General features: G+C 41.7%; 1 protein-coding gene across 2 annotated transcripts in view; it reads left to right on the top strand.

The window, feature by feature from the left end:
- The first annotated feature begins 6,054 nt into the window (after nucleotides 1-6,054).
- LOC117534737 (zinc finger protein 678-like) overlaps nucleotides 6,055-24,041 on the top strand; it is a 40,830-nt gene continuing 22,843 nt past the window's right edge. The window contains exons 1-2 of one of the 2 annotated variants that reach the window (XM_034198984.1): nucleotides 6,055-6,360; nucleotides 8,600-8,665. In XM_034198984.1, coding sequence (XP_034054875.1) covers nucleotides 8,633-8,665 — 33 coding nt within the window. In that variant the 5' untranslated portion in view covers nucleotides 6,055-6,360; nucleotides 8,600-8,632. Of the gene's footprint in view, nucleotides 6,361-8,242; nucleotides 8,666-14,435; nucleotides 16,080-24,041 lie in introns of those variants that run through there. The other variant, XM_034198985.1, reaches the window with a different exon arrangement.

Here is a 24,041-nt window from a genome sequence, read left to right as displayed (position 1 = left end):
CAACAGTTCATGAACAAAGTAGGCACACGTTGAAATATCTGTTTTATTAATGAACCACTAAAGAGAGGTTCAGACACATACATGTACCAAAACATGTCAAGTTTCTCCAAGGCTGAGAACATATATGCAGCCTGTACTTTTTAATAAAAACTGATTTTTAACAGAGTTTATGTATTTGTGATCATACTGTGTGACCTGCTTGTATGTTCTTACACAATAGGTGTACTGTTCTCTCTCTGTGTTGTCTCAGTGTGAACATAGATTAAACACCCAGCCAAACTCTTTTGAGAGCCAGGGAATGAGCAGCCATGCTCCTTTATTGACTTATTTGCAGTCCAGTGACATTCAAACGGAGTGAAACTATAAAAAAAGAAGTTACAAGGCACTTAATGATCTCATACATGCAAGTGTAAGTGCATGCTTAGTGTAAACAAGGTAAACATAGCTAATGCTAGCTGTACAATAAGCATGTATACAGAATAGTATGGCTAACGCTAGCATGTATGCTAACGCTACCGTGTATGCTAACGCTAGCGCGAATGCTAACGCATTTTTTCATTGAGTTTAAACATCTCCACATGTCATCACATAAACACAATATATGTTACTAATCCTTACAGTGTAAGTGTAAGGCTCACACTTACACTTACAGTCATTGCTTTCTGACGGACTTGACCCTTGTACTCTTCAGGTTGCAAAGGGAAAATTAGTGGCAGTGTACTCATGGATGTCTACTGCCATTATATTCCGTTCACGTTCTCCTACTTCCTGTACCTGGGTCTAACCTTCAGTACACATTTTACAAAAATATAAATGTGCAAATATGAAACATACAGGTCAATATCACCTTGCTATTGGTAGCTGAACTGTCAATACCCCAAAACATATTATAAGATATAAATACCTAATTTTGAGTTATTTAGACACAATTAACACTTATAGTTTCATGTCTTGTTCCATAAGAATAGATCATATTTGTTAAGTGTTATTATGGGAGAATGACTATTCTTGTGCTACTACTGCCTTATTACGCCCATATTAAGCAGCGCATATTAAGACCAAAACTCACAAGTTCCTTACTTGCAATAAATAAGCACTAATTAGAGGGTTATTGAGGAAAAACTCGCAACTAATGGCTTATTACTTGTAGAATATGGTCATGTAGAATACGGCATTAATAAGTGTTGTATAATGACTAATAGAGAGCCATTATACTGCTAATATGCATGCTAATTAACAACTAGTTGATGGTTAATTTGTGTACCTTAATATAAAGTGTTACCAGACTTCCATTTTTGATGCATTGAGCTGTAGGAAGTTGCTTGACATCCTCTCAGACATGTAATGAGGGTGTTAAAAGTTTTGACGGGTTTGAAAGATAAATATATCTGGATATCATCTGCGTAACAGTGATACCAGACACCCTTGAATTGGCTAATTAAGGGGCCTAATGGGAGCATGTAAAGGGCCAAAAGAAGGGGGGCTAAAACAGAACCCTGGGGCAGGCCGCAGGATAGGGGAGTGCTGTGGGATGAGAACGGGCCCACCGCCACGGAGGAACTTCTCCCACTGAGGTACGAGGCAAACCACTGGAGGGCAGACCCTGAGATGCCTACCCACTCCCTGAGTCTATCTAGCATGATGGCGTGGTCCACTGTGTCAAACGCTGCACTCAGGTCCAACAACACCAGAACCACGCAATCACCTGCATCCCATGCCATCATAATGTCATTGGAAACCCTGAGTGATAAAAAATAAGAACTAAATGCATTATTGTTTTCAAACATTTTTACATAAAACTTGAAAACAATATTGAATTAGAAATGTATAGAAAATAAAACAATAAGAAAATCAGAAAATAAAATAAATAAATAAGTCATATCATAAACTTTTGTTTTCTTTTTTTCAGGGGGGCCACAGGGGGGTCCACAGCCAGTGTTAGGGGGGCACATCCCCCCCTATAACCGCCCCTGCTCCGAATGTTATATTCCATGGAATGCTCTTAACATCCCGATAGCAATTAATATATTAAATGCTTTGACAATAAATACATACAAAAATTCATCCGTGGAAGCCATAGTACCGTAAAGTAACTGGATGGCCTACCTGCCCGTCAGCCTTCCATCTGTGCACAAACTTATCTCGTGCCCTCATTGGTCATGTGCGCGTTTGTGTGTGTTGGAGGAGGGGCTCTGTAAGGAAGTGGCAGATATGTTCCGGCTGTGTATTTTCAAATTCTAGCTCGCTCGAGCTGGTTTCTCCTAAATGAACTACCCCACCTAAGGGTTTAATAATTTGACAGTGGTTACGTCCCCCTTCTAGGGTAGAGGAAAGTGACATACACCCAGTGGCGGCGGGTCATTAGGGGCAGGTGGGGCACAGCCCCACCTAGTGTCAGAAGAAAGTATTACAAATAATGATTACAAAAAAATACAAAAAAATAAATAAAAAAACATATAAAATATATTTTAAGGTCATGTTTAATAATCTGATTCGTCTGTACATTTCTGTTTTAGTCTGTGTTCTTCTAATTAGTGTCTAGAGGGCCGTTTTGAGCTGTTTAGAGCCATGTGGGACAAAACCCGATCCTGCCCTTCCCTCTCACAGTCTAAGTGAACGGTGATTGTAAAAACTACACTGCGCATGCTCAGAGTATTTTTCTATTGAATGTGTGTGGCAAAAAAATAATGACCGTAGGGGCAGAGTGCTCCCATCCCCACCATACGTCATCTCACATAATTCAGAATTGATTGGCTGTAAGTACTCACGTGTGCAGTGCTGCGAAACGTCACGTGTAGTTTGAAGAGGAGACGAGAGAGCAGCATATAGCTAACATCACCAGCGATTAAAAGAAGTAAAAAACTGAAAGAAAATGAATGAAGTTGACCATTTACTGGAGCACACATTTGAGACACTTAGCCCACCATCCACCGGATTTCCAAATGGTCCAGACTGCGGGCAAAGTTAAACGTGGGTTTAACGCTGAGTGGTTTGCTAAAAAGAAATGGCTAACGGCGAGCATCCAGAAGAATTCCCTCTTTTGCTTTCCTTGCCTGCTTTTTGGTGAAGATCAAGGTACTTGGTCGAGGACAGGTTACAAGGACTTAAAGCATCTTTCGGAGAGGACAATGAAGCATGAGAGCAGCAACAGTCATTTGGAAAATGCCGTAAAATTGGGATTACTTGGAAGGGTGAATGTTGCAGCTCAGATTGACAGCGCCTACAGACGTGGCATTGATTCTCATAATAGGAAGGTGGAAGAAAACAGGTACGTGCTTGGTCGGATCATCACCTGTATTAAACTGTGTGGGAAATGTGAGACAGCACTGCGGGGCCACAACGAGTCGGCGGACTCTCTGAATCCAGGGATATTCAGGTCAATTTTCGAGACAATGTGTGAGGGCGATTCCAGGCTTCGACGGCACTACGAAGCTCAGCTTGTTTTCAAAGGGACATCAAGCACCATACAGAATGAAGTCTTGGACTGCATGTATGATGTGTACAGGGAGGAAATAGCCAAGCAAGTGGACAACACATCATTTGTTGCCGTTCAGGCCGACGAGACAACCGATGTCTCCTGTAAATCGCAAATGGTGATTGTGCTGCGATACATTATGCCTGACCTCACAGTTACAGAGCGTTTTTTGGAGTTTGTGGAAGTAAAGGACAAAACTGGTGTAGGTCTCTCTAACAGCATCAAGGCTGTTCTGGAACCCCTGAAGCTGAAAGAAAAGCTAATCGCTCAGACCTATGACGGGGCGGCCGTCATGAGCGGTAACGTGCGCGGGGTACAGACGGTGATGAAGGAGACGTACCCAAACGCTCAGTTTGTTCACTGCTACGCCCACCAACTGAACCTGACCCTGCAGCAACTGTGTTCAGCAAGGATGAGCATCCTGAAGGGGTTTTTTGCAGATCTAACTGCTTTTTCCACTTTTTTCTCCGGTGCTCCAAAACGTGTTGCAGCTCTTGCAGAGGCAACACAGTGACGCATACCACGGCCACCGGCTGTGAGATGGAACTTTAAAAGCAGAACTGTGAACGCGGTTTGGGAGACCCGAGATGCACTACTTCAGTGTATGAAGCATATACGCGCACAACCAGGATGGGATGCGGTCACCATAAGTGAGGCATACGGCCTGTCAAATAAACTGCGGGACCGAGCATTTATGCAGCTCCTGGAGTTTTTTTCGTTGCTTGTGCCAGAAGTGGATGTTCTATACAACACTCTGCAAAAACGAAGCATCGATGCACCTGGGATCAACAGCGCGCTCTGCCGTTTCAAGGAAAATGTTCAGAAAATGAGGCAGAAAACTGATGCATTGGCCGCCACTGCTCATGATGGAACAGACGAGCCAGGCCGACGAGTCAGCAGCACAGCGCCGGTGATGAAGGAGGCTTGTGACACAGTCATCTCACAGGTGGGACAGAGGTTCTCACAGAGTGACCATTTGATCGCTGCAAAGCTTGTTGACAGCTCATTCTTCCCACAGCATGTCCTGTCGTTTCCTACACCTGAGCTTGACTGCGCCGTGAAACTGGCCTGCGTTGGGAAACAAGGAGAAGTTGAAGTCTGAGCTGACCACGCTCTACCGCCACAGTGAGCTTCACACTGGAAACACTGCCCTGTCTCTGTTGAAATCCATTCACGAGAACAACTTGGAGGAAACGTTTGCTGAGACTGTTATTTTGGTCAAAATAATAGTGACAACTCCGATGACGACATCCGAGTCAGAGAGGAACTTTTCCACCCTCAAAAGGATAAAGACTTTCACTCGCAACACCATGGGACAGCCGCGACTTAACGCATTGGCCATGCTTTCAATTGAAAGCCAGTTGATCCAGCAACTACAGGACTTCATCCCCAAAGTGATAGACACATTCTGTCAGAGGAAGGACCGCCGTGCCGCTTTTCTTTTCAAGTGAGCCTTCAGCTTTGGTAAGTTCATTTATGTCATATATTTTGTTGATCTTCTGTGTTTTGCCTCTGCTGGATCGATTGATATTGTGACCTCGATGATGAGTGTCTGTGTTTTCCTTATATTTACAGTCTATGGTGTTTTAATGCTAAAGCATTACGGTTGTTGTTATTGTTAAGAATTACTTTGTGATGGTGAGCTTTACTCCATGTATGAAGGTGCATTACTATGACATCCCCACGCTGTGTACGTAAATGTATGCGCTCACAGTGTTGCTCCTGTGGTCTTCAGTATGTAATTTGACACTCCCCCTCTCTCTCTCCTCCCCCCCCTCTCTCTGTCCCCCCTCTCTCTCTCTCTCTCTCTCTCTCATCTCTCTCTCTCTCTCTCTCTCTCTCTCCTCTCTCTCTCTCTCTCTCTCTCTCTCTCTCTCTCTCTCTCTCTCCCCCGACCTCTTTCTGCCCCCCCAGTTTTGTACACCTAGAAACGCCACTGCATACACCAGTATGGAATTGGTAACGTTACAAGCATTTATATACACCACAAGTTAACAAAAGGGCAGACAAACAGCCAGGAGCAAACAAAAGTGGCCAAAAGGCACAGATATATCTCATGAGCCAACAAAAAAAGGAGGACTCTAACAAAGGGAGGACTCTATTAAATGAGCCTACTTAACTACAAAGGAATATAAAAAATGGAAGAAAAAAAATTGCCACACAACGTCACTATTGCATCGTGTTCAAAAGGTTAAATCAGCTTCCTTTCTTTCCTGCAGTAGCCTATACAAAGTCATTCAGACTAGCTGCACCTTTACCAGCTTTGAGAACACTTTCATGATCAATCATTATATTCAAAACATATATAATAAAAAAAGTATTATTACAAACAAAACATTTTCCACAACTTTTAAAATCCGTCTGACCCGTCTCATCTTTACATATCTATTATTATTATTATTATTATTATTATTATTATTATTATTATTATTATTATTATTATTATTATTATTATTATTTTAATTATTATTTATTTTAATAGCGTTCGTTTTTTCTATTGTTTCACCACAGGGGGCAGTGAACTGATGTTTAAAACAAAAACAAAAATCCCATGATGCATTGCGGTGGTCCGTTTCTAGCTTCCGGTCCTCAGAAGCTATACGTTGCTAACATACATTGATGCAGATGTTATACCGAATGTAATGTGTTTAAGAGACTTTTAAAACACATACAAAGAGTTAGGTTATCCCTGGAGGGTGATTTATCGTGCTTTCATCCGTTAAACCGTGTTTTTGTTGCCTCCCGTTCTTTGTTCGTAGCTTTTTATAGGACGTTGCTGATCGGTAAACATAAGTAAAGGCCTTAAAGGGAGATTAGTGTGTTTAACGGCAGTGTTTTATCAAGGAGAAGAAAGACTGAAGAACCAGGACGAAGAGGAGAGAGAGGTAACATCCTTCAGTGTGTGGCGGTGTGCGTGTGTGTTTCTGATAATACATTTTTTTATTATATATGTTTTATAATGATTGATCATAAAGTGTTCTCAAAGCTGGTAAAGATGCAGCTAGTCTGAATGACTTTGTATAATAATTAATTAATACCTTACATTTATTATAGCGCTTTTTCAATGACTCAAAGCGCTTTACATATACACACATTACACATATATCATACATGCAATGGTCAGATACTGATACTGATACCCACAGGAGCAAATCCGGGTGAAGTGTCTTGGACACAACGGCCTGACGCAGTGGCGGCAGGAGCGGGTTTCGAACTGGAGTTCCCCAGCACTCCCCCTTGATCTGATGATCGGATGCACAGACCACTGCGCCACCCGTCCCAATACAGCAGGGTAGCTTGTGAATTTACTCCAGGTGGAACTAATGTCTGATTTAACACTTGATTATATTTCACATCATTAATCCAGATCTGTAAAGTAACTAAATGTATTAAATGCATGTAGTGGAGTAAAAGTACACCATTTATCTCTGAGCTGTTCTAAATGTACAAAGTAGCATTACACAGAAATACTCAAGTAAAGTCAAAGTACCTCTAAATGGTACTTAAAGTGGACCTATCATGCTATATCTGAACAATATATTGTAGGGCCATGCCTATATAAAGTATATCAATATAGTTCTTTTTTCAAAATACCAAACAGACCCTCCATTTTAGCCATGCCTCATTTCGCTCTATTTACTCTTTCCAGCCCTGTTTTTGCAGGGGGCTGATTCTAGGCTTGTTTGAGACGCGTTGCGGCTCGCCTCGAAAGTAAACGAGAATAGCCGATCGCAGCCGGGGGAGGTCTGAAAAAGCTCGCCTGAAGTCGGACAGCTCGGAGTCGGCTTCGTCTTCTTCTTCTTCTCTCGGTTTTTTGGCGGATTGCAAACAACTTTAAGGTGCATACCGCCACCTCCGGAGTCAGTTTGACTCGGTTTGCATTTATAAAGAATGCACACGTGTTTAATCGTTAATGTCAGATATGTACTAAGTAAATACATTTGTTCCTGCTCAAGATGAGATTCAACTTTATTGTTATTGCACATATTACAGGTACTGAGACAACGAAATGCAGTTTAGCTTCTAACCAGGAGCAACAAGCAATAAAGTGAAAAGTAATGTACACAATCTACAGAATAACATATAGAATGAATTGAATGATGAATAAACAGTGAGGGGTATGAATACACTAGATATACACAGCAGCCTGTGAGCAGTATGAACAGTGTGTATGAACACACTAAGATATATAAAGTATGAAAACGGTAAGCAGTGCAAGTATAGTATAAAATAGACATTAATTTCATGATGATAAACATTGTGGAACAATGATGAAAAATGGGAATGGATGTGGCGACGTAAAACTGACACAAAACAACAACAAACTTTTGCCGAGCCAATTGGAGAGTTTCATCACCAGCACGTGGTAAAAACCACCAATGAGCGCTCAGCTCGAGATACCAGCGAGTCGTTTCCCATCAAGCATTTAGCTTCCGCAGCCCGTGGAGAGGAACTGCGCCGCCTCGCTCTCAAGGCTGCGGGGCGTCTTTGTCCCGCGAGATTTCAACGTCTCATGTAGGCGAGCCTCCAGAGCAAGTCGGACAAAATGACTAACCATCATGCAACGCACTAGCAAGACGTTGATCGAAATTGCGCAGGTCTCGCTTGTCTCAAACAAGCCTATTGTGAGCTGCAGCTGACCACGCCCCCCTGCAGGAGAGGGGAGCATGCTTTGAGATCAGGGCTGTCAGAAGAGGGGGAGAAAAAGAGATCTTCGTCCTCCGTGTTTTATTCTTATATGATTATATAGTCATTATTCATTTGTTTTAAAGCTCAATAAATAACAAAGAAGACCTTTGACTGATCTGGATCAGTCTATATCAGATCAGTTGCAGCCCCGTTTTTTAGAGATTTGGGTATGGAGGAAAAGAGAGGGGGTTGTGTTTTCTGACACTTGGTGAGTTCCCTGACACACCTGAGACACATATTCATGTATACAAGACGGACAAAAGTGCATTTTGCATGATTGGTCCCCTTTAAGTACAGTACTTGAGTAAATGTACTTAGTTACTTCTCGCCTCTGTTTTGAACCTACGAAGTAGCTGTAGATTTGTTTTGTTGTGTCTGTCGGTTGTATTGAGTTGTCTTGTTTTGTGTCAGCTGTAGTTGTGTTGATTATTTCAGAGACACAGCCGGAGAAGGAGCACTGAGAGCAGCATGGAGGAGAACAAAAAGACCCCTGGAGCTCAGGTCAGTGTGCACTTCATCACAATATATTCCTATCACTGTTATCCCCAAATGAAAGATCACAACCTGTTTAGAAAATACAATATGAATGCACTGTTTGGTTAGATATAGCTTAGAACGTTGTTGTATACTATACGGTATACGTTAACACTTTATTGGTCAGATAAAGTCTGAAATGTGACTTGCATCACAGCAGCTCCATGTGTAACATCAACATAAACAAATATTACATTACATTACATTTAGCTGACGCTTTTATCCAAAGCGACTTACAATAAGTGCGTTCGACCAACAAAATACAACTTGAAGAAAACAGAATCATAAAGTACATCAGGCTTCATAGAGCCAAACATTTCAAGTGCTACTCAACTGGCTTTAGATAAGCCAGTCCTTTATTAGTATAAAAGTGCTTCGTTAATAGTTCTATCGCTCGAAGTGGAGTCGAAAGAGATGAGTTTTCAGTTTGCGCCGGAAGATGTGCAAGCTATCTGCTGTCCTGATGTCAATGGGGAGCTCATTCCACCATCCTGGAGCCAGGATAGCAAACCCACGTGTTTTCGCCGATGGGAACTTGGGTCCCCCTCGCAGCGAGGGCGCAACGAGTCGTTTGGCTGATGCAGAGCGTAGTGCACGCGCTGGGGTGTACGGTTTAACCATGTCCTGGATGTAGGAAGGGCCAGATCCATTCACAGCACGGTAAGCAAGTACCAGTGTCTTGAAGTGGATTCTAGCAGTTACTGGAAGCCAGTGAAGGGAGCGGAGGAGCGGAGTGGTGTGGGAGAATTTAGGAAGGTTGAAGACCAGACGAGCCGCTGCATTCTGGATGAGCTGCAGAGGTCGGATGGCACATGCAGGTAGACCAGCCAGGAGGGAGTTGCAGTAGTCTAGGCGTGAGATGACGAGAGCCTGGACCAGAACCTGAGTCGCTTTCTGTGTCAGCTGGGGATGTATCTTCCTGATGTTGTAAAGCGTGTATCTGCAGCAGTGGGTTGTAGCAGCGATGTTTGCAGTGAAGGACAGGTTGTTATCTAAATAAATATCTAAATATCAAGACAATACATGAAAAACAAACAACAAACATGTAACATAACAGCAGGATCAGTGAGAGACAACCTGCTCAAAGAGCCTTCAGTGTGCTTTTGATCTGGATTCAGCTCTGTATTTACTGAGAGGACTGACTGGAGCACAAAGGATGCTTCAGTCTGACTTTATTGAATCTCCATTAGATGGCAGCAGTTCATATTCTCTGTTCAGAGCATGCTTTGGGTCCCAGATGATGTTGTTGGACAGCCTCTCAGGTTTTTATGGTCTGCTGAGTCAGAAAGTCTCTGACAGGGTGGGACCAACAATCTTTGAGCAGATTTTTAACAGGTGGAGCAGTTTTGATTTGAAAGCTGTTGACAAACACTTGCTCTCAGTGCTCCTTCTCCGCCTAAAAACCCACCTCTTTTCCCTCGCTTACCAGTCAGTCTGAGCTATGTCTTACCTATTTGTATGCTTTTACTGTCTGTCCATAGCCTTTATGTGCCTTGTATTTATTCTTATGTGTGCTTTTTGATCTTTTCTTATGTGTGCTTTTTATCTATTCGTGTAATATTATATTTTATTATAATGTTATGTTCATTGTGAAGCACTTTGGCAAACCCTCTGTTTTTAAACTCTGCTATATAAATAAAGTGGATTGGATTGGACTTGTACCAGGTCGCATTGCAGTACTGCAGAACAGACACGATCATAGATGAAAAGTAGGGCTGCATGATTTGGGGAAATAATCGAATTGCTATTTTTCTGACAGATATTGCGATTTGATTTGCAATATTTGTTTTTAAGCAACCCAGCGGAAGTTTATTGTAAAATGCGGCTATATCTCCGGCTAGGAAGGTCGTATCAAAGTGCTCCCGTCTCTAGCACCCCGCAGCCCGAGCTGCGAGCAAAAGAACTAAACTTACATGAAACTTCCGTTGGGTTGCTTTAAAGTCAAGCTTCAGTTTAAGATTCACCCTGTAATAGATGTAAAACATGTGAGCATTACTAACCTGACTCAGATGGTTTGATTCACCAAACCATCTAGGAAAGCTCTATTTGAAGCCATTTGGAAAGGGCAGGCACTTTCAAAAATACTTGGCAGGTGATTGGATCAATCTGTCTATCACTATCATGGGCCACTTCTGATTGGTTAACAATGGCTTCTGATTGATGTGGATGACTGACAAACAAGAAGAAAGAAAACAATAAAAAAGTTATGTGTCAGTATTCAGTGTTTCCCCTAGGTTTACTGCCTTGGCCCCGAAACTATTTTTTGAATTTTGAATTTTAAATATGGGCAGCTTGTCTCTACGATTCGCTGGCCCAGGAAGTTGATGTTGATGAGTTATGTGCTAAGTGCGTTAGCACTCTTTCGCTTACTGCTGATTCAGAGACTCGGTGTTAGAGTTGGGTTTTGTTTCAGTAAAAATATTTCATATCGTCAGTTAGCTGAGTTTCTTCTTGTTAAGTGGGTATGACACATTCATAGTTTCTTACATGTTATAAAGTCCTCAGACGCTGTTGCGGCCCAGGCAGGTTAATGGTTATTTTTTGGTGTGTGTTTACATAATTAAAAAAACTATTTTAATGTGATTACACATTTTCTCCATATCGATAAGTGTTAGAACGACTACAAACATGCACAAACTATATATGTGACCTGCTCTATCGAAATCAGTCACATTGACCCGAAGACACATTTTGAGTTGTATACACTGTTGGAAAGAGGATATTCCTAGCTTTCTAATGATATCATGATTGTTTTTGTACTCCAAATATTAAGCAAAATATGTCACATTATATAATGACTGTCACAGAGTCATCATTTTGAGAGAACGGCCTTCAAATGTTCCTCTTCTCTGGAATCCATCGATCTGATTGATTATTAGCGGAGCAAATGATCCAAATACTACGGAGGGAAGATATTTTGGTTTGGATAGTGCTGGGGGGAAACGATTATTTTGAAAACGATTAATCGGGCGATTATTTGATCGATTAGTCGACTAATCTAACGATTATTTTTCTGTTGTTCAATTCATAAAAAACGTAATGTAAAACTTTTTTTTTTCACGATACTGTGTCTCAGGGGATCTTAATATTTTAGAACCTATTAATGTGTTATACCAGATTAACGGAAATAATCTCAGCTAACTGACGATATAAATCATGTTTACCAAAACAAAACACAAGTCTCATAAGAAGCATCTAAATGACCCCTGAGCGAAAATTGCTAACGGACATTGGCACAGAACTCAAGATAAAAGTACCCTTACTACTTATCATAGCTGCACATACAATATATCCGATTAAAGCTGAGACTCCACAGATTATGTAGGTATATAGTATCATCACTGAGTGATCCGGACTCGCGACAGGGGAAGCAAATACAGTCATCACAACACGTACCTTCACAGAGCTTCTCAGGAGATCGTCTCACCACCGTAATCTGATCAAAAGACGTGTTCAATGCCAATAAAATGAGAAAAAACGCGGCTGAATCGGTTAATCCATAGGTTTTTAACGTCTATGTATACAAAAATGATTGAATTTATAATCCATAATTCCATTTTATGTAAAAATCGGAGAGCAAATGCTAGCTGCTAATGGTAGCCACCACAGCTAGCTGCTGCTTCTGCTAGGCTATGCAGTCGCCAGCTGACTCAGAAAGCGACTCAGGTTCTGGTCCAGGCTCTCGTCATCTCACGCCTAGACTACTGCAACTCCCTCCTGGCTGGTCTACCTGCATGTGCCATCCGACCTCTGCAGCTCATCCAGAATGCAGCGGCTCGTCTGGTTTTCAATCTTCCTAAATTCTCCCACACCACTCCGCTCCTCCGCTCCCTTCACTGGCTTCCGGTAACTGCTAGAATCCACTTCAAGACACTGGTACTTGCTTACCGTGCTGCGAATGGATCTGGCCCTTCCTACATCCAGGACATGGTTAAACTGTACACCCCAGCGCGTGCACTACGCTCTGCATCAGCCAAACGACTCGTTGCGCCCTCGCTGCGAGGGGGACCCAAGTTCCCATCGGCGAAAACACGTGGGTTTGCTGTCCTGGCTCCAAGATGGTGGAATGAGCTCCCCATTGACATCAGGACGGCAGATAGCTTGCACATCTTCCGGCGCAAACTGAAAACTCATCTCTTTCGACTCCACTTCGAGCGTTAGAACGATTAACGAAGCACTTTTATACTAATAAAGGACTGGATTACCTAAAGCCAGTTGAGTAGCACTTGAAATGTTTGGCTCTATGAAACCTGATATACTTATATGATTCTGTTTTCTTCAAGGTTGTGTCTTCCTGGTCGAATGTACTTATTGTAAGTCGCTTTGGATAAAAGCGTCAGCTAAATGCAATGTAATGTAATGTAATGCAGCAGTCTCAGTGAGATATAAATATATAAATATCTTTGCGTTTTGGACTAACTTTAAAATATTCCCATGCTTATGAAGACCTAGGGCGAGATGTTTTCGTTTGGGGGCTTCGTGCGCAATCCTGTGAGGAGGAGGTGGTAGCCGTTTCAGTCTCCATTGTGTTTGAAGAGCGATTGCGAACTGTTTGTTGCTTTGGGTGACCCACGTGTGTGTAGCGACGCGTCGACGCGGAAATATGTCGTCAGCGATATTTTGAAGTCGTCGACGCGTCGCTACAGCACTATGGATTACTGGTCTGGGGGAAGCTCGCGAGTTTGTGTGTGTGTTTGTGTATTTTTGCTGTGACGTCAAGTTACTCCGTTCTCCACTTCTAATTATGCCGTTACAAGCTTCAAAGTTGTATTTATCATCTGAATTTGCCGAAACAAGTTTAATATTCTGAAAGACAAGACTTTGTTTATTTGAAATCAGATTAAAACAAACTGTAATGGACCCTGCCGTGTTATCTATGATTACTATACGCCTTACATTCATAATTTCAGTCGGAGGGAGGGGGGGGCGGCGCTGCGGAAGAGCAGAGCGCGAGTGAGAGGTGCCGGTCATCTTCCCTTTACAAGCTTCAAAAATGTATTTATCGTGTGATTTTGGAAATAAAAGTTTCATATTCTGAAAGCCAATACTTTATTTATTTAAAATTAAAAGTTACTGCCACCTGGTGCTGCAGAGATTTCATGAAGCGAAGGAGGTTTTCCTTCTATAAAACTGCTGTGGGCCGCAGATACTGTGAGAGTCACAGACATGAATTCATAGATGAAGGCAGACTGGTTCACAGACTCTCCTGTTTTGCCGATCCGGTGCTTAAACAAATACCTTTACACCCCTGGCCGAAATGACTTACCCTAAAAGGAAGTCCGAGTTCAAAATATATCTCAAATAATATATGCACTGCCATTTCCCCAAATAAACATAACAGTCTATGATGAAACGTCTGTTTCCTGTGCGTTCCACTTTCTACTTGGCGCACCGGTAACTTTTTCATGCTTTTTCTTTTCATTGCCCTTTAGGGGCTTCGTACAATACCAAAACAAATATTTAAAGTCGAGTCTTTTATTAATGTTAGTCAAGCAAGTCTCAAGTAAAAAAATATGCGACTCGAGTCAAGTCATGTGATTCGAGCCCCCCACCTCTGGTATATACTGTGGTTAGAATGATGCTGTTGTATCTAATATAATACAAATATAATTAACACAAAGAGTTAGTAAAAGTAGTATTCCGTTAACCCAAGGTTTATATTAAGAGTTTTTATTGTGTTAACTGTATTTATGCTTTTTAGATTGACTTTCTCTCTTTCTTTGTCCGTCTGTTCTAGAAACCGAAAGGAAGAGGGAGACGTCACAGATGTCAGCAATGTGACAAATCCTTTACAACACCTTCACATTTAAAGAGCCACCTGCGTATTCATACAGGAGAAAAACCGTACAGCTGTGAAGAATGTGGGAAAACATTCAGGGAATCAGGTTCCCTCAAAAGACATCAACGTATTCACACAGGAGAAAAACCGTACAGCTGTGAAGAGTGTGGGACAACATTCAGGACATGCGGTGCTCTCAAAAGACATCAAAGTATTCACACAGGAGAAAAACCGTACAGCTGTGAAGAGTGTGGGACAACATTAACGACATCAGGTGCCCTCAAATCACATCAACGTATTCACACAGGAGAAAAACCGTACAGCTGTGAAGAGTGTGGGACAACATTCACAACATCAGGTACTCTCAAATCACATCAACGTATTCACACAGGAGAAAAACCGTACAGCTGTGAAGAGTGTGGGAAAACGTTCACTCAATCAAGTGATCTCCAAAAACATCATCGTATTCACACTGGAGAAAAACCGTACTGGTGTGAAGAGTGTGGGAAAACGTTCAATAGATCAGATGCTCTCCAAAAACATCAACGTATTCATACTGGAGAAAAACCGTACTGCTGTGAAGAGTGTGGGAAAACGTTCAATAGATCAGATGCTCTCGAATCACATCGACAAATTCACACTGGAGAGAAACCATAGTGGTTTTAAGAGGGTGGGAAAACGTTTTCTCAAAGTTCTAACCTTAAACTCCACGAGCGAATCCACATCGCATAGTTTTGAACAACTATGAGAGCCAAGCTAGCTGTTTCCTCCTCCTGATGTCTTGTTATATTTGAAGAGTCTTCCTGAATTGAAGTCTGACTAACAGACTTCAATTCACTGAATCAGTCTCGTTTGATGTCCCTGGACAAGCCCTGAGGTCCTTCTCAGCTTTTTGAATATCCCTAAAGTCCCCCAAAAGAAAATGGGTGAGGCTTTTATCCACTACGCTCCCAAACTGTGGAACACCAGGAAATATCAGAGAGGCTCAGTGGACATTTTTAAACGCCTTCTAAAGACACATCTCTTTAGATTAGCTTTTTATTAGCAACCCCCCACTTTAAATGGTCTTTTAGTCTTTATTATTTACCTACTTTTATATTGTTTCATTTATGATATAGGAAGGGTTTTATCTCATATTAGTTTTTTAACCATTTCAATAACAACATTTATTTTTACGTTGGTTTCTTTATATTTTAATCGTTTAACCTTTATTAGAATGATGACGTTTTTATTACTATACATTTGTATTTCTGTTGTACCTATATGTTCACTTTATTTTATAGGGTTTTATATTGTTGAATCTATCCACTTGTCTTGTGTCTTATCTTTCTGAGAGAAATCATAATTTAGTTTTCATAATCCTTCTCCTGGGCTGCTTGTGTGACGTGTGCAGCATGTGTAGTGTGGTGTCTCTGTGTGAGAACTGTTAGTTTAACATGTTCATTGTTAGGAGATGTGCTCCAGTTTGTCTTTGTGCATGGAGTACTTCAGTCACTTTCTTTTAGGAGAAAGTTGTTCTCAGTTCATCTTAAGTTTGTTTTGTAAATTGGCTGGTGAGCCTTCTTCCTTTTCAAAAAATTAAACATTATCTACTAATTTTGCCAAATCAGTTTCCTCTCTCTGTTATTTTTATATTTTGTTACTTCCCTTTGTACCCCTAGTTTAGGAGGGAACGTAACACTGTATTTCATTTGGTATTGTCTTACCTTTTACCTCCTTGTGTATCTTAACCTGTTAAAATGTTATATTTAGCTGCATGTATCTGTAAAGGTCTTAACATCTGAGGGGACTTTCTTGTGTTTCATTGAACTATGAAGAAATGTTTTACTATGCCGTGTTTCAGCCATGGTTTTCTTATAGCCTTGTTATTCCATATATAAAATATTATATATCCAGGGTTAAACTGCTAGCCTCGTTAAGCTGCAATAATTACATTATTATTAATAATAATAATACTTAAAATAATAATATATAAACTTGGGACTGGTATGACAGATTTTAAACATTGGGAAAAATGTTTTTGTTTGTAATAAAAGGCATAAAACACAGCAAGTAAAAGATAGGATAAAACACCAATGGAAAAAAAGCTACAAACTCACCTCCTCCAACGCCCGAAAAGCCTGTCGGAAAAGCCTGCCGGAAAAGTTGAGTCTTTAGCTGCCCCTTAAAAATCTCCACTGAGACAGAGGCTCTCAGTTTCTGTGGGAGTTCAATCCATAGGGGCCACCGCCTCAAAGGCACGGTCCCCTTTAGTTTTTAGCCTGGTTTGGGGCACCCTTAAGAGGCCTTGCTCGGAAGACCGCAGGGCACGGGTTGTCCTGTGATAGTGGATAAGGTTGTTAATGTAGGCGGGGGCTTGGCCATGGACAGCTCTATATGTGTAAACCAATACCTTACATTGGGTTCTGAGATGGACAGGGAGCCAGTGCAGGGCAGAAAGGATCGGAGAGGCGATCAGCCGCTGAGATCAAGAATTCCATTTTTGATGCATTGAGCTGTAGGAAGTTGCTTGACATCCTCTCAGACATGTAATGAGGGTGTTAAAAGTTTTGACGGGTTTGAAAGAGAAATATACCTGGATATCATCTGCGTAACAGTGATACCAGACACCCTTGAATTGGCTAATTAAGGGGCCTAATGGGAGCATGTAAAGGGCCAAAAGAAGGGGGGCTAAAACAGAACCCTGGGGCAGGCAGCAGGATAGGGGAGTGCTGTGGGATGAGAACGGGCCCACCGCCACGGAGAAACTTCTCCCACTGAGGTACGAGGCAAACCACTGGAGGGCAGACCCTGAGATGCCTACCCACTCCCTGAGTCTATCTAGCATGATGGCGTGGTCCACTGTGTCAAACGCTGCACTCAGGTCCAACAACACCAGAACCACGCAATCACCTGCATAATGTCATTGGAAACCCTGAGTGATAAAAATAAGAACTAAATGCATTATTGTTTTCACATTTTTTTACATAAAACTTGAAAACAATATTGAATTAGAAATGTATAGAAAATAAAATAATAAGAAAAACAGAAAATAAATAAATAAGTCACAAAAACTTGGACAAATATATATATATATATATATATAAAGAAATGTAATATGAAAATAAAATCTTTACTAAAACTAAAAATAAGAATTAAATACATTATTTGTTTCAAATGTTTTTATATAAAAAAAACTAGTTCCTTAAAGAATATTCACTCAAATTAAGCAAATGCAATTAAAAAAGAAAACCCTTGATGCAAAAGCCTTTTTCATTTAACAGATGTTATTAATGTAGTGAAACCACCAGGAGAAGTGTTAGGAGATGTCTGAAGTATTTGTTGCCCTTGACTTTATGACGGGGACGTTATTTAATATCGCATTGCAGTCTGATTACTAGTTAAAGAAAGACAACAATTGTCTCATTATTGGACAATTACAAAAGAGGCTTCGTGTTGATGGATGTTTTTATTAAAAATGACAACATTTAATATCCTTTTTTTAACCTGTTTCTATTGGTCTGATCCAGTCAGCTGACCTGCGACAGATCATGTGACCCAGCTGCTGTTTTGATAAATGTCCAAACGTTTCCTGTTTACGGTCGTTTGAACCTCTGTTTTGAGAATAATAAAACAAGACAATAAAAATGTTGAAATAATAAAATGAATTAAAGAAAATTATGAAATACATTTTTTAATAAGAAAATAATAATAATACAATAAATAAAATGGAGGGGCTCTGTAAGGAAGTAGCGGGTTTTTTCTGGTTAACGGTGGGGTAGGTAAGTTTGAGAAACCGGCTCGAGATACACTTTTTTGTTATATTCCATGGAATGCTCTTAACATCCCAATAGCAATTAATATATTAAATGCTTTGACAAAAAATCCATAAAGAAATGTCATCTTTGGAAGCCGTAGTAAAAAGCACGACCAATCATTTTAGTGGGCCCGGCTAAAATGACTGCATGGCCTACCTGCCCGTCAGCCTTCCATCTGTGCACAAACTTATCTCGTGCCCTCATTGGTCATGTGCGCGTTCGTGTGTGTTGGTGGAGGGGCTCTGTAAGGAAGCGGCAGATACGTTCCGGCTGTGTATTTTCAAATTCTAGCGCGCTCGTGCTGGTTTCTCCGAAATGAACTACCCCACCTAAGGGTTTCATAATTCATACATGGAACTACAGTTGGGGGTATTGTTCCCACACGGACATGTGTTTTCTATGGCCCCGTCTCAGGTCGGTTAAATTAAATCCTTGCTTCCCACACACCCCCGCCTCTGTTAGTACACATTACTGACACAAACATTTGTATCATCTGTTGTAGACCCCAATAAATAAAATAAAATAAAAACTCATTCTCAAAAAAGATAAACGCCATTCTTAAAATGTATAAACGAACAATAGTTTGATTAATATTGATTAGAGTGCACAATAGAAATAAAATAATTGAGAGAAGAAAAAGAGATATATTATCTATCAAAAATGTTAGATTAACATTCATTGGATTGCACACTTTGTTTGTTTATGTGGATATGTAGCACATTAACATTTTAATAGCACTTAATGACTGAATGGAAATGACAATAAATGAAAATGTAAAACGAAAAAAGCGATCATGAAAATGTTTCCAACAAATGAATAAAATGATTTTTGACCACTTTGTTGTTCAGATATATCACATATCTGTAACTAAATGATACATGAATTGAAACAAAACACAGTATAGACTGAGGAGTGACTCCCGTGAGTTTCATTTATTTTCTTCACTCCGTTGGGAAACTGCTCTCATGTCAAGAAGCATGAGATCAGTGCATGCACTGCATCGTCCAATCAGTGAGTGATACACAGTAAGGGGGCGGGGCGATTATCTGAGGATTTCATCGGAGGATGGACTGGTGGTTCCTCGATTATCGCTCCTCCATTATCGCTACTCGCTCCTCGCTCCTCGATCCTCGGTCCTCCGGCAGAAATAAGAGCCATGGGACGGTACTCAAGATGGCGCAGACAAATCAACTTCCGGTGAGACCGAGGAGCGAGGAAATGAAAATAGTCGACCTGAGACAGGGCCAGGGCCTAAATATGTTGTGTGCCCTCCTGACTTCACTCTCTTCTTCCCGGACTGCAACCGGACAACAGCTCTTAAATAAAGTTCCCTTTTGCACCTTCATTGCACGCCTCTGACTCCCTATCTCTCGGCACTACACCGGTGACCCTGACAAAGTCTCGAGAAGTTTCCGGGACGGACCCGAACACGGCAAAAATAACGCATGTTTTTTTCTCGAAATGCACTGGATTTTTTGGAATCGTCCGTGTAGGCCATAAGGTGAACCCTGTTATCGTTTCAACCCGCTCCACAGAAGTGAAACTACACAATCTTTAGTTCATAAAAAAGAACGAGTCATGCTTATCCACCAAAAAAAATATCGTCGCTAAAATTCCTGCCAATTCTTCTAGGCACGTAATTATTGGCTGAACTAGTCCCTTCGAAGCGTAATAATATCTTGGTCCAAAGTCGTGCCACGGTTCGTCACGTGATCGTGCTACACCAATTGGGTAGCTGCATATTGTCAACAGAAGTGAAAGATGGCGGCCGCCATGGTTACGCTAAACCAGACCAAATGGATTCTAAACAGTGCTGTATGCTTGTTTTATGTCATGTTTTGTCATATGTCTTAATACATCACTAAGTCCGAGGTATTTGCGTTATATACGCGGTATTTGTGAGAGGTTTTACTATCTGGGAACAGAGTTGACCATCGAATCAACATTGACTGCGTTTATCAGCCAACTCCAGCTACAAACAATTTCCCCACGGGGATTAATAAAGTATATCAAACTCATATTTATCAAACTATCATTCCTGGACTGCCATGTTCACATCGCTAGGTTCATTGGGATTATTCCATTAGACTGAGGACTTTTTGTCTGTCTGTTGTTACCCTGTACACGTTAAATGCACTCTTAAAATAAACATGACTTGATTTCTGCGTCCAAGAAGAAGGTTAACTTGTTACGTTAAGTAATTTAGATCAATAAAATGCAGTACTTCCAGGCTGAAGACTTTTCTTTTTGTCGCTGCTTTTAATTGAACTATTCATATCTTAGACTGCACTGTAACTTTTATCCATGTATTTTTTCTTTTAATGTTTCTTTTATTAGCTTTTCTTTTGAATGACTGATTTTAAATGCCATTTTCTTAATGTCTTTAATTTTTTGTAAAACACTTTGAATTGCCTTGTGTTGAAAAGTGCTATATAAATAAACTTGCCTTGCCTTACTTATACCAATGTCCATTGATTCATTTATTTACTCATTCATCCCTCCACAAATGAAAACAACACTGATGAACCATAAAAACGAGATTTATTACAAATATAAAAGGTATGACATAGAAAACAGTAGAAGGACATGTAATGTAGTATAATTGATTGGTGTCAGGCTGGGCGGAGCGGCTGATTGGTGCTGTGATTGCCTCAGCTGGTTAAAAGAGTCCTGCTGATTATACTCTGTTCTAGTACCAAAAACAAACGTATCTATGAGTGATGTGACACTTCTAGTGTCAGTTGGGCAAGGCTAGTGTCTAGACTCAAAACTGTGTCCCATGATGCACAATGTCCCAGTCTGTTAAGCAGTGATACAATGCGTGATGATCCAGTTAAATGTCGAACAGTTAAACCTAAAGCCAAGGACTTGGGTGTCTGCTTGCGGCCCTTGGAAGCAAGGTACACAATGTCTTGACAAACAGACAACACTTTCAAATGTACGTCATCATCAATGTTGACATAATGATCCAGTGTTGGCTCCTCAGTGGAACCTATAATCCAGCTGAGCAGATTGTATAGTCCAATGGGGACAACAGTTTGAGATTCAGTGACATTTACATTTTCAGAAGTGGGAGGCCATGGGCATGACATGCCAGGAGTGTCACTAAGCAGTCTTTTCAAAAACAACGCTGCTGTATACAGTGTCCTTGTGTCCTCATGTGTTGTTTGGCACTTTGTTCTCCCTGTTTCATTGTCGCTGTCTGTCTGGCTCAATTCACTGGACTGTGTTGTTTCCGTACCGGATGGATCTGGTAGCATGTCCACGAGTGCATCCTTTGACAGAGTCTCAGCAAAAACCAGTTCGCAGACGTTGCGCTTGGTGGGCATGTGAAACGCTAGCTGAGGGAAATCTTGAGCCAGCCTCTTCTTCAACAGATCCTGTCTGTAACACAACAAAACAGTGACAATTACGAGTCACAGGAGTACCATCAAAAGCAGAGTGGTGGAGGTGATACAAGACATTACAGACTAGAACCTATCTGCCATACAGCACATTTAACACCAAAGAAGCCAAATAAAGGCCCACATCATCACAAACAACACTACACACTACACATCATGGGGGTTTCTCCAAACAGGCCTGTCATACACATTTTGTTTAAAGCTGGCCTTGCACATGATAAATAATAAGACTTGTATTACATTGCAGTTACCTGTAGTTTGAAGCATCAACACCTTCGTTTGCTTTCACCATGTCAATGAAGGCCTGCCTCAGCTGGCCCATTCTAAGCACCTCATTGTTGACAAGCAGCCTCTGGCGGATGATCCTCTCACAGAACAGCTTGTAACTGGCATCAAACATTGCCTCATCCCTACAACACATGAATGAGAAGTAAATAAATGGATAAATGAATAAGTGTTGTGATTGTGTGCACATATAACAGAAGGAAATTGGATGTTTACTTATAATGTTAAGTATGTGTATGTGTATATATATATATAGCCATCGCCGACACACACCTGGACTTCAGTCTGGTGGTAGTGCAAATAGGTAAAGCAATCCAAGTTGAAATAACTTACTGTTCTGTCTCTGGTTTGTCAGGTCCCAGCAAAAACATGGTGTACTGACTGTAACAGCTTTTGTGGTACCGCACCTCCAGAGCCACACAGTCTTTGTCTTTTATATGTAAAAGAACACTTTGGTCATCTTTCTTCTCAGCAGCTTTCTGCAATTTGCCTAAACGGAAAAAAAGGACAACTCAATGAGTTTGTTGACGTATCTCTCACACATAATTGTACCTTTCAGTTATTCAACCACAGAGAATGTGTGTGTGTGTGTGTGTGGTGTGTGTGTAGTGTGTGTGGTGTGTGGGTGGGGGAGGGGGTTTGCTTACCTGCTTTTAATGTTTCAGCCTTACACAGTTGATCCCTTTGTCGCTTGCCTGCTTTGATGATCATTTTCTCCTTCATCTTGCATATAATGCACAGGGCAGGAAGGACGGGGCCAGAGCCTGCGATTGGCAGGCCTGACCTTGATCGTAGCTTCTCTGTTTGGCTTCGGTACGTGCTGCGAGACGTCGATGGGATGGGCTCGACCTCAAGGTCCTCCCTAACGTCTTGATCTCCCTCACGTGCGAGCCGTCTTTCCACCTTCGTCATGGCCTTTGTGTCGGTAAACCTTATGTAGCATGTGTGGTGGAAGCCAGCGTCCTCAGGAATATCTTCGAACTCGAAATCAAGACAGTGCTTGTGGTTTTCAGCCACCACGTTCCGAGAGTCTCCCTTCAAGCCGAGCGACCGTTGTAAGCTTGTCCTGTACGTATTCCATCTTGTATTGGTAAAATAATCAACCTTTTCGTGCTTCACAGACGTAATATGCATGTAACAATGTTTGTGTGTTGACAATTTTGACTTTTTGAGACTTTCTGGTGCGTTTTCCTCGTCTCCGCTACTCGATGAAACCATGGCGGCCGCCATCTTTCACTTCTGTTGACAATATGCAGCTACCCAATTGGTGTAGCACGATCACGTGATGAACCGTGGCACGACTTTGGACCAAGATATTATTACGCTTCGAAGGGAATAGTTCAGCCAATAATTACGTGCCTAGAAGAATTGGCAGGAATTTTAGCGACGAAATTTTTTTTGGTGGATAAGCATGACTCGTTCTTTTTTATGAACTAAAGATTGTGTAGTTTCACTTCTGTGGAGCGGGATTTCTTTTCTAAAGGACTTTTCGAGGTTCACCTTGCGGCCTAGTGGCTGCCATCGGCACGCGGACTGAGGCTCGGTGCGCGCCCCGCAGAAGAGCTGGGGACGTTGCTCGCCATTCCTGCATCAGCCTTCTATCCAACAGGGGGACGATGCACGACCTGCTGGGTCGACCAGCAACCCGATTGCTACCTCGTGGGCTTGTTTCTTCGGGGCGTGCGGCTGCACGTCCCGGCTGCGCTAGCTGACGACGACTAGCAGCTAACCACGAGGGGCTAACGACGGCTAGCAGCTACCCATGGCTGCCAGCTAGCGGCTAACGGTTAGCTGTTAACGGCTGTCGACGTATTTCTGTTAACATCTGACTGTTAACAATTTTTTTTCCAGTGCCGGAGAGGAGGTTCGACCAGCCAGTTGACCTTGTGTGGACACTCTCACCTTTTTTTCACCACCTCGACGGCGGTTCCAGACGCCACTCACGTTTTCATCGGCGCCTGGGTGGCGCACTCCTGGACCCCGTCTCGCCTCGACAGTTCCGGACGTCGCCCATGCTGCCATCGGCCCGTGGGTGGCACGCTCCGGGACCCTGTCTGGCCTCTCCTGCCTTCCGGGGA

The sequence above is a fragment of the Gymnodraco acuticeps genome, unplaced genomic scaffold, assembly GCF_902827175.1.
Source record: "Gymnodraco acuticeps unplaced genomic scaffold, fGymAcu1.1, whole genome shotgun sequence".
Lineage (NCBI taxonomy): Eukaryota > Metazoa > Chordata > Actinopteri > Perciformes > Bathydraconidae > Gymnodraco > Gymnodraco acuticeps.
Note: the sequence above shows the minus strand (reverse complement) of the source record. Positions and strands in the feature narration are given on the sequence as shown.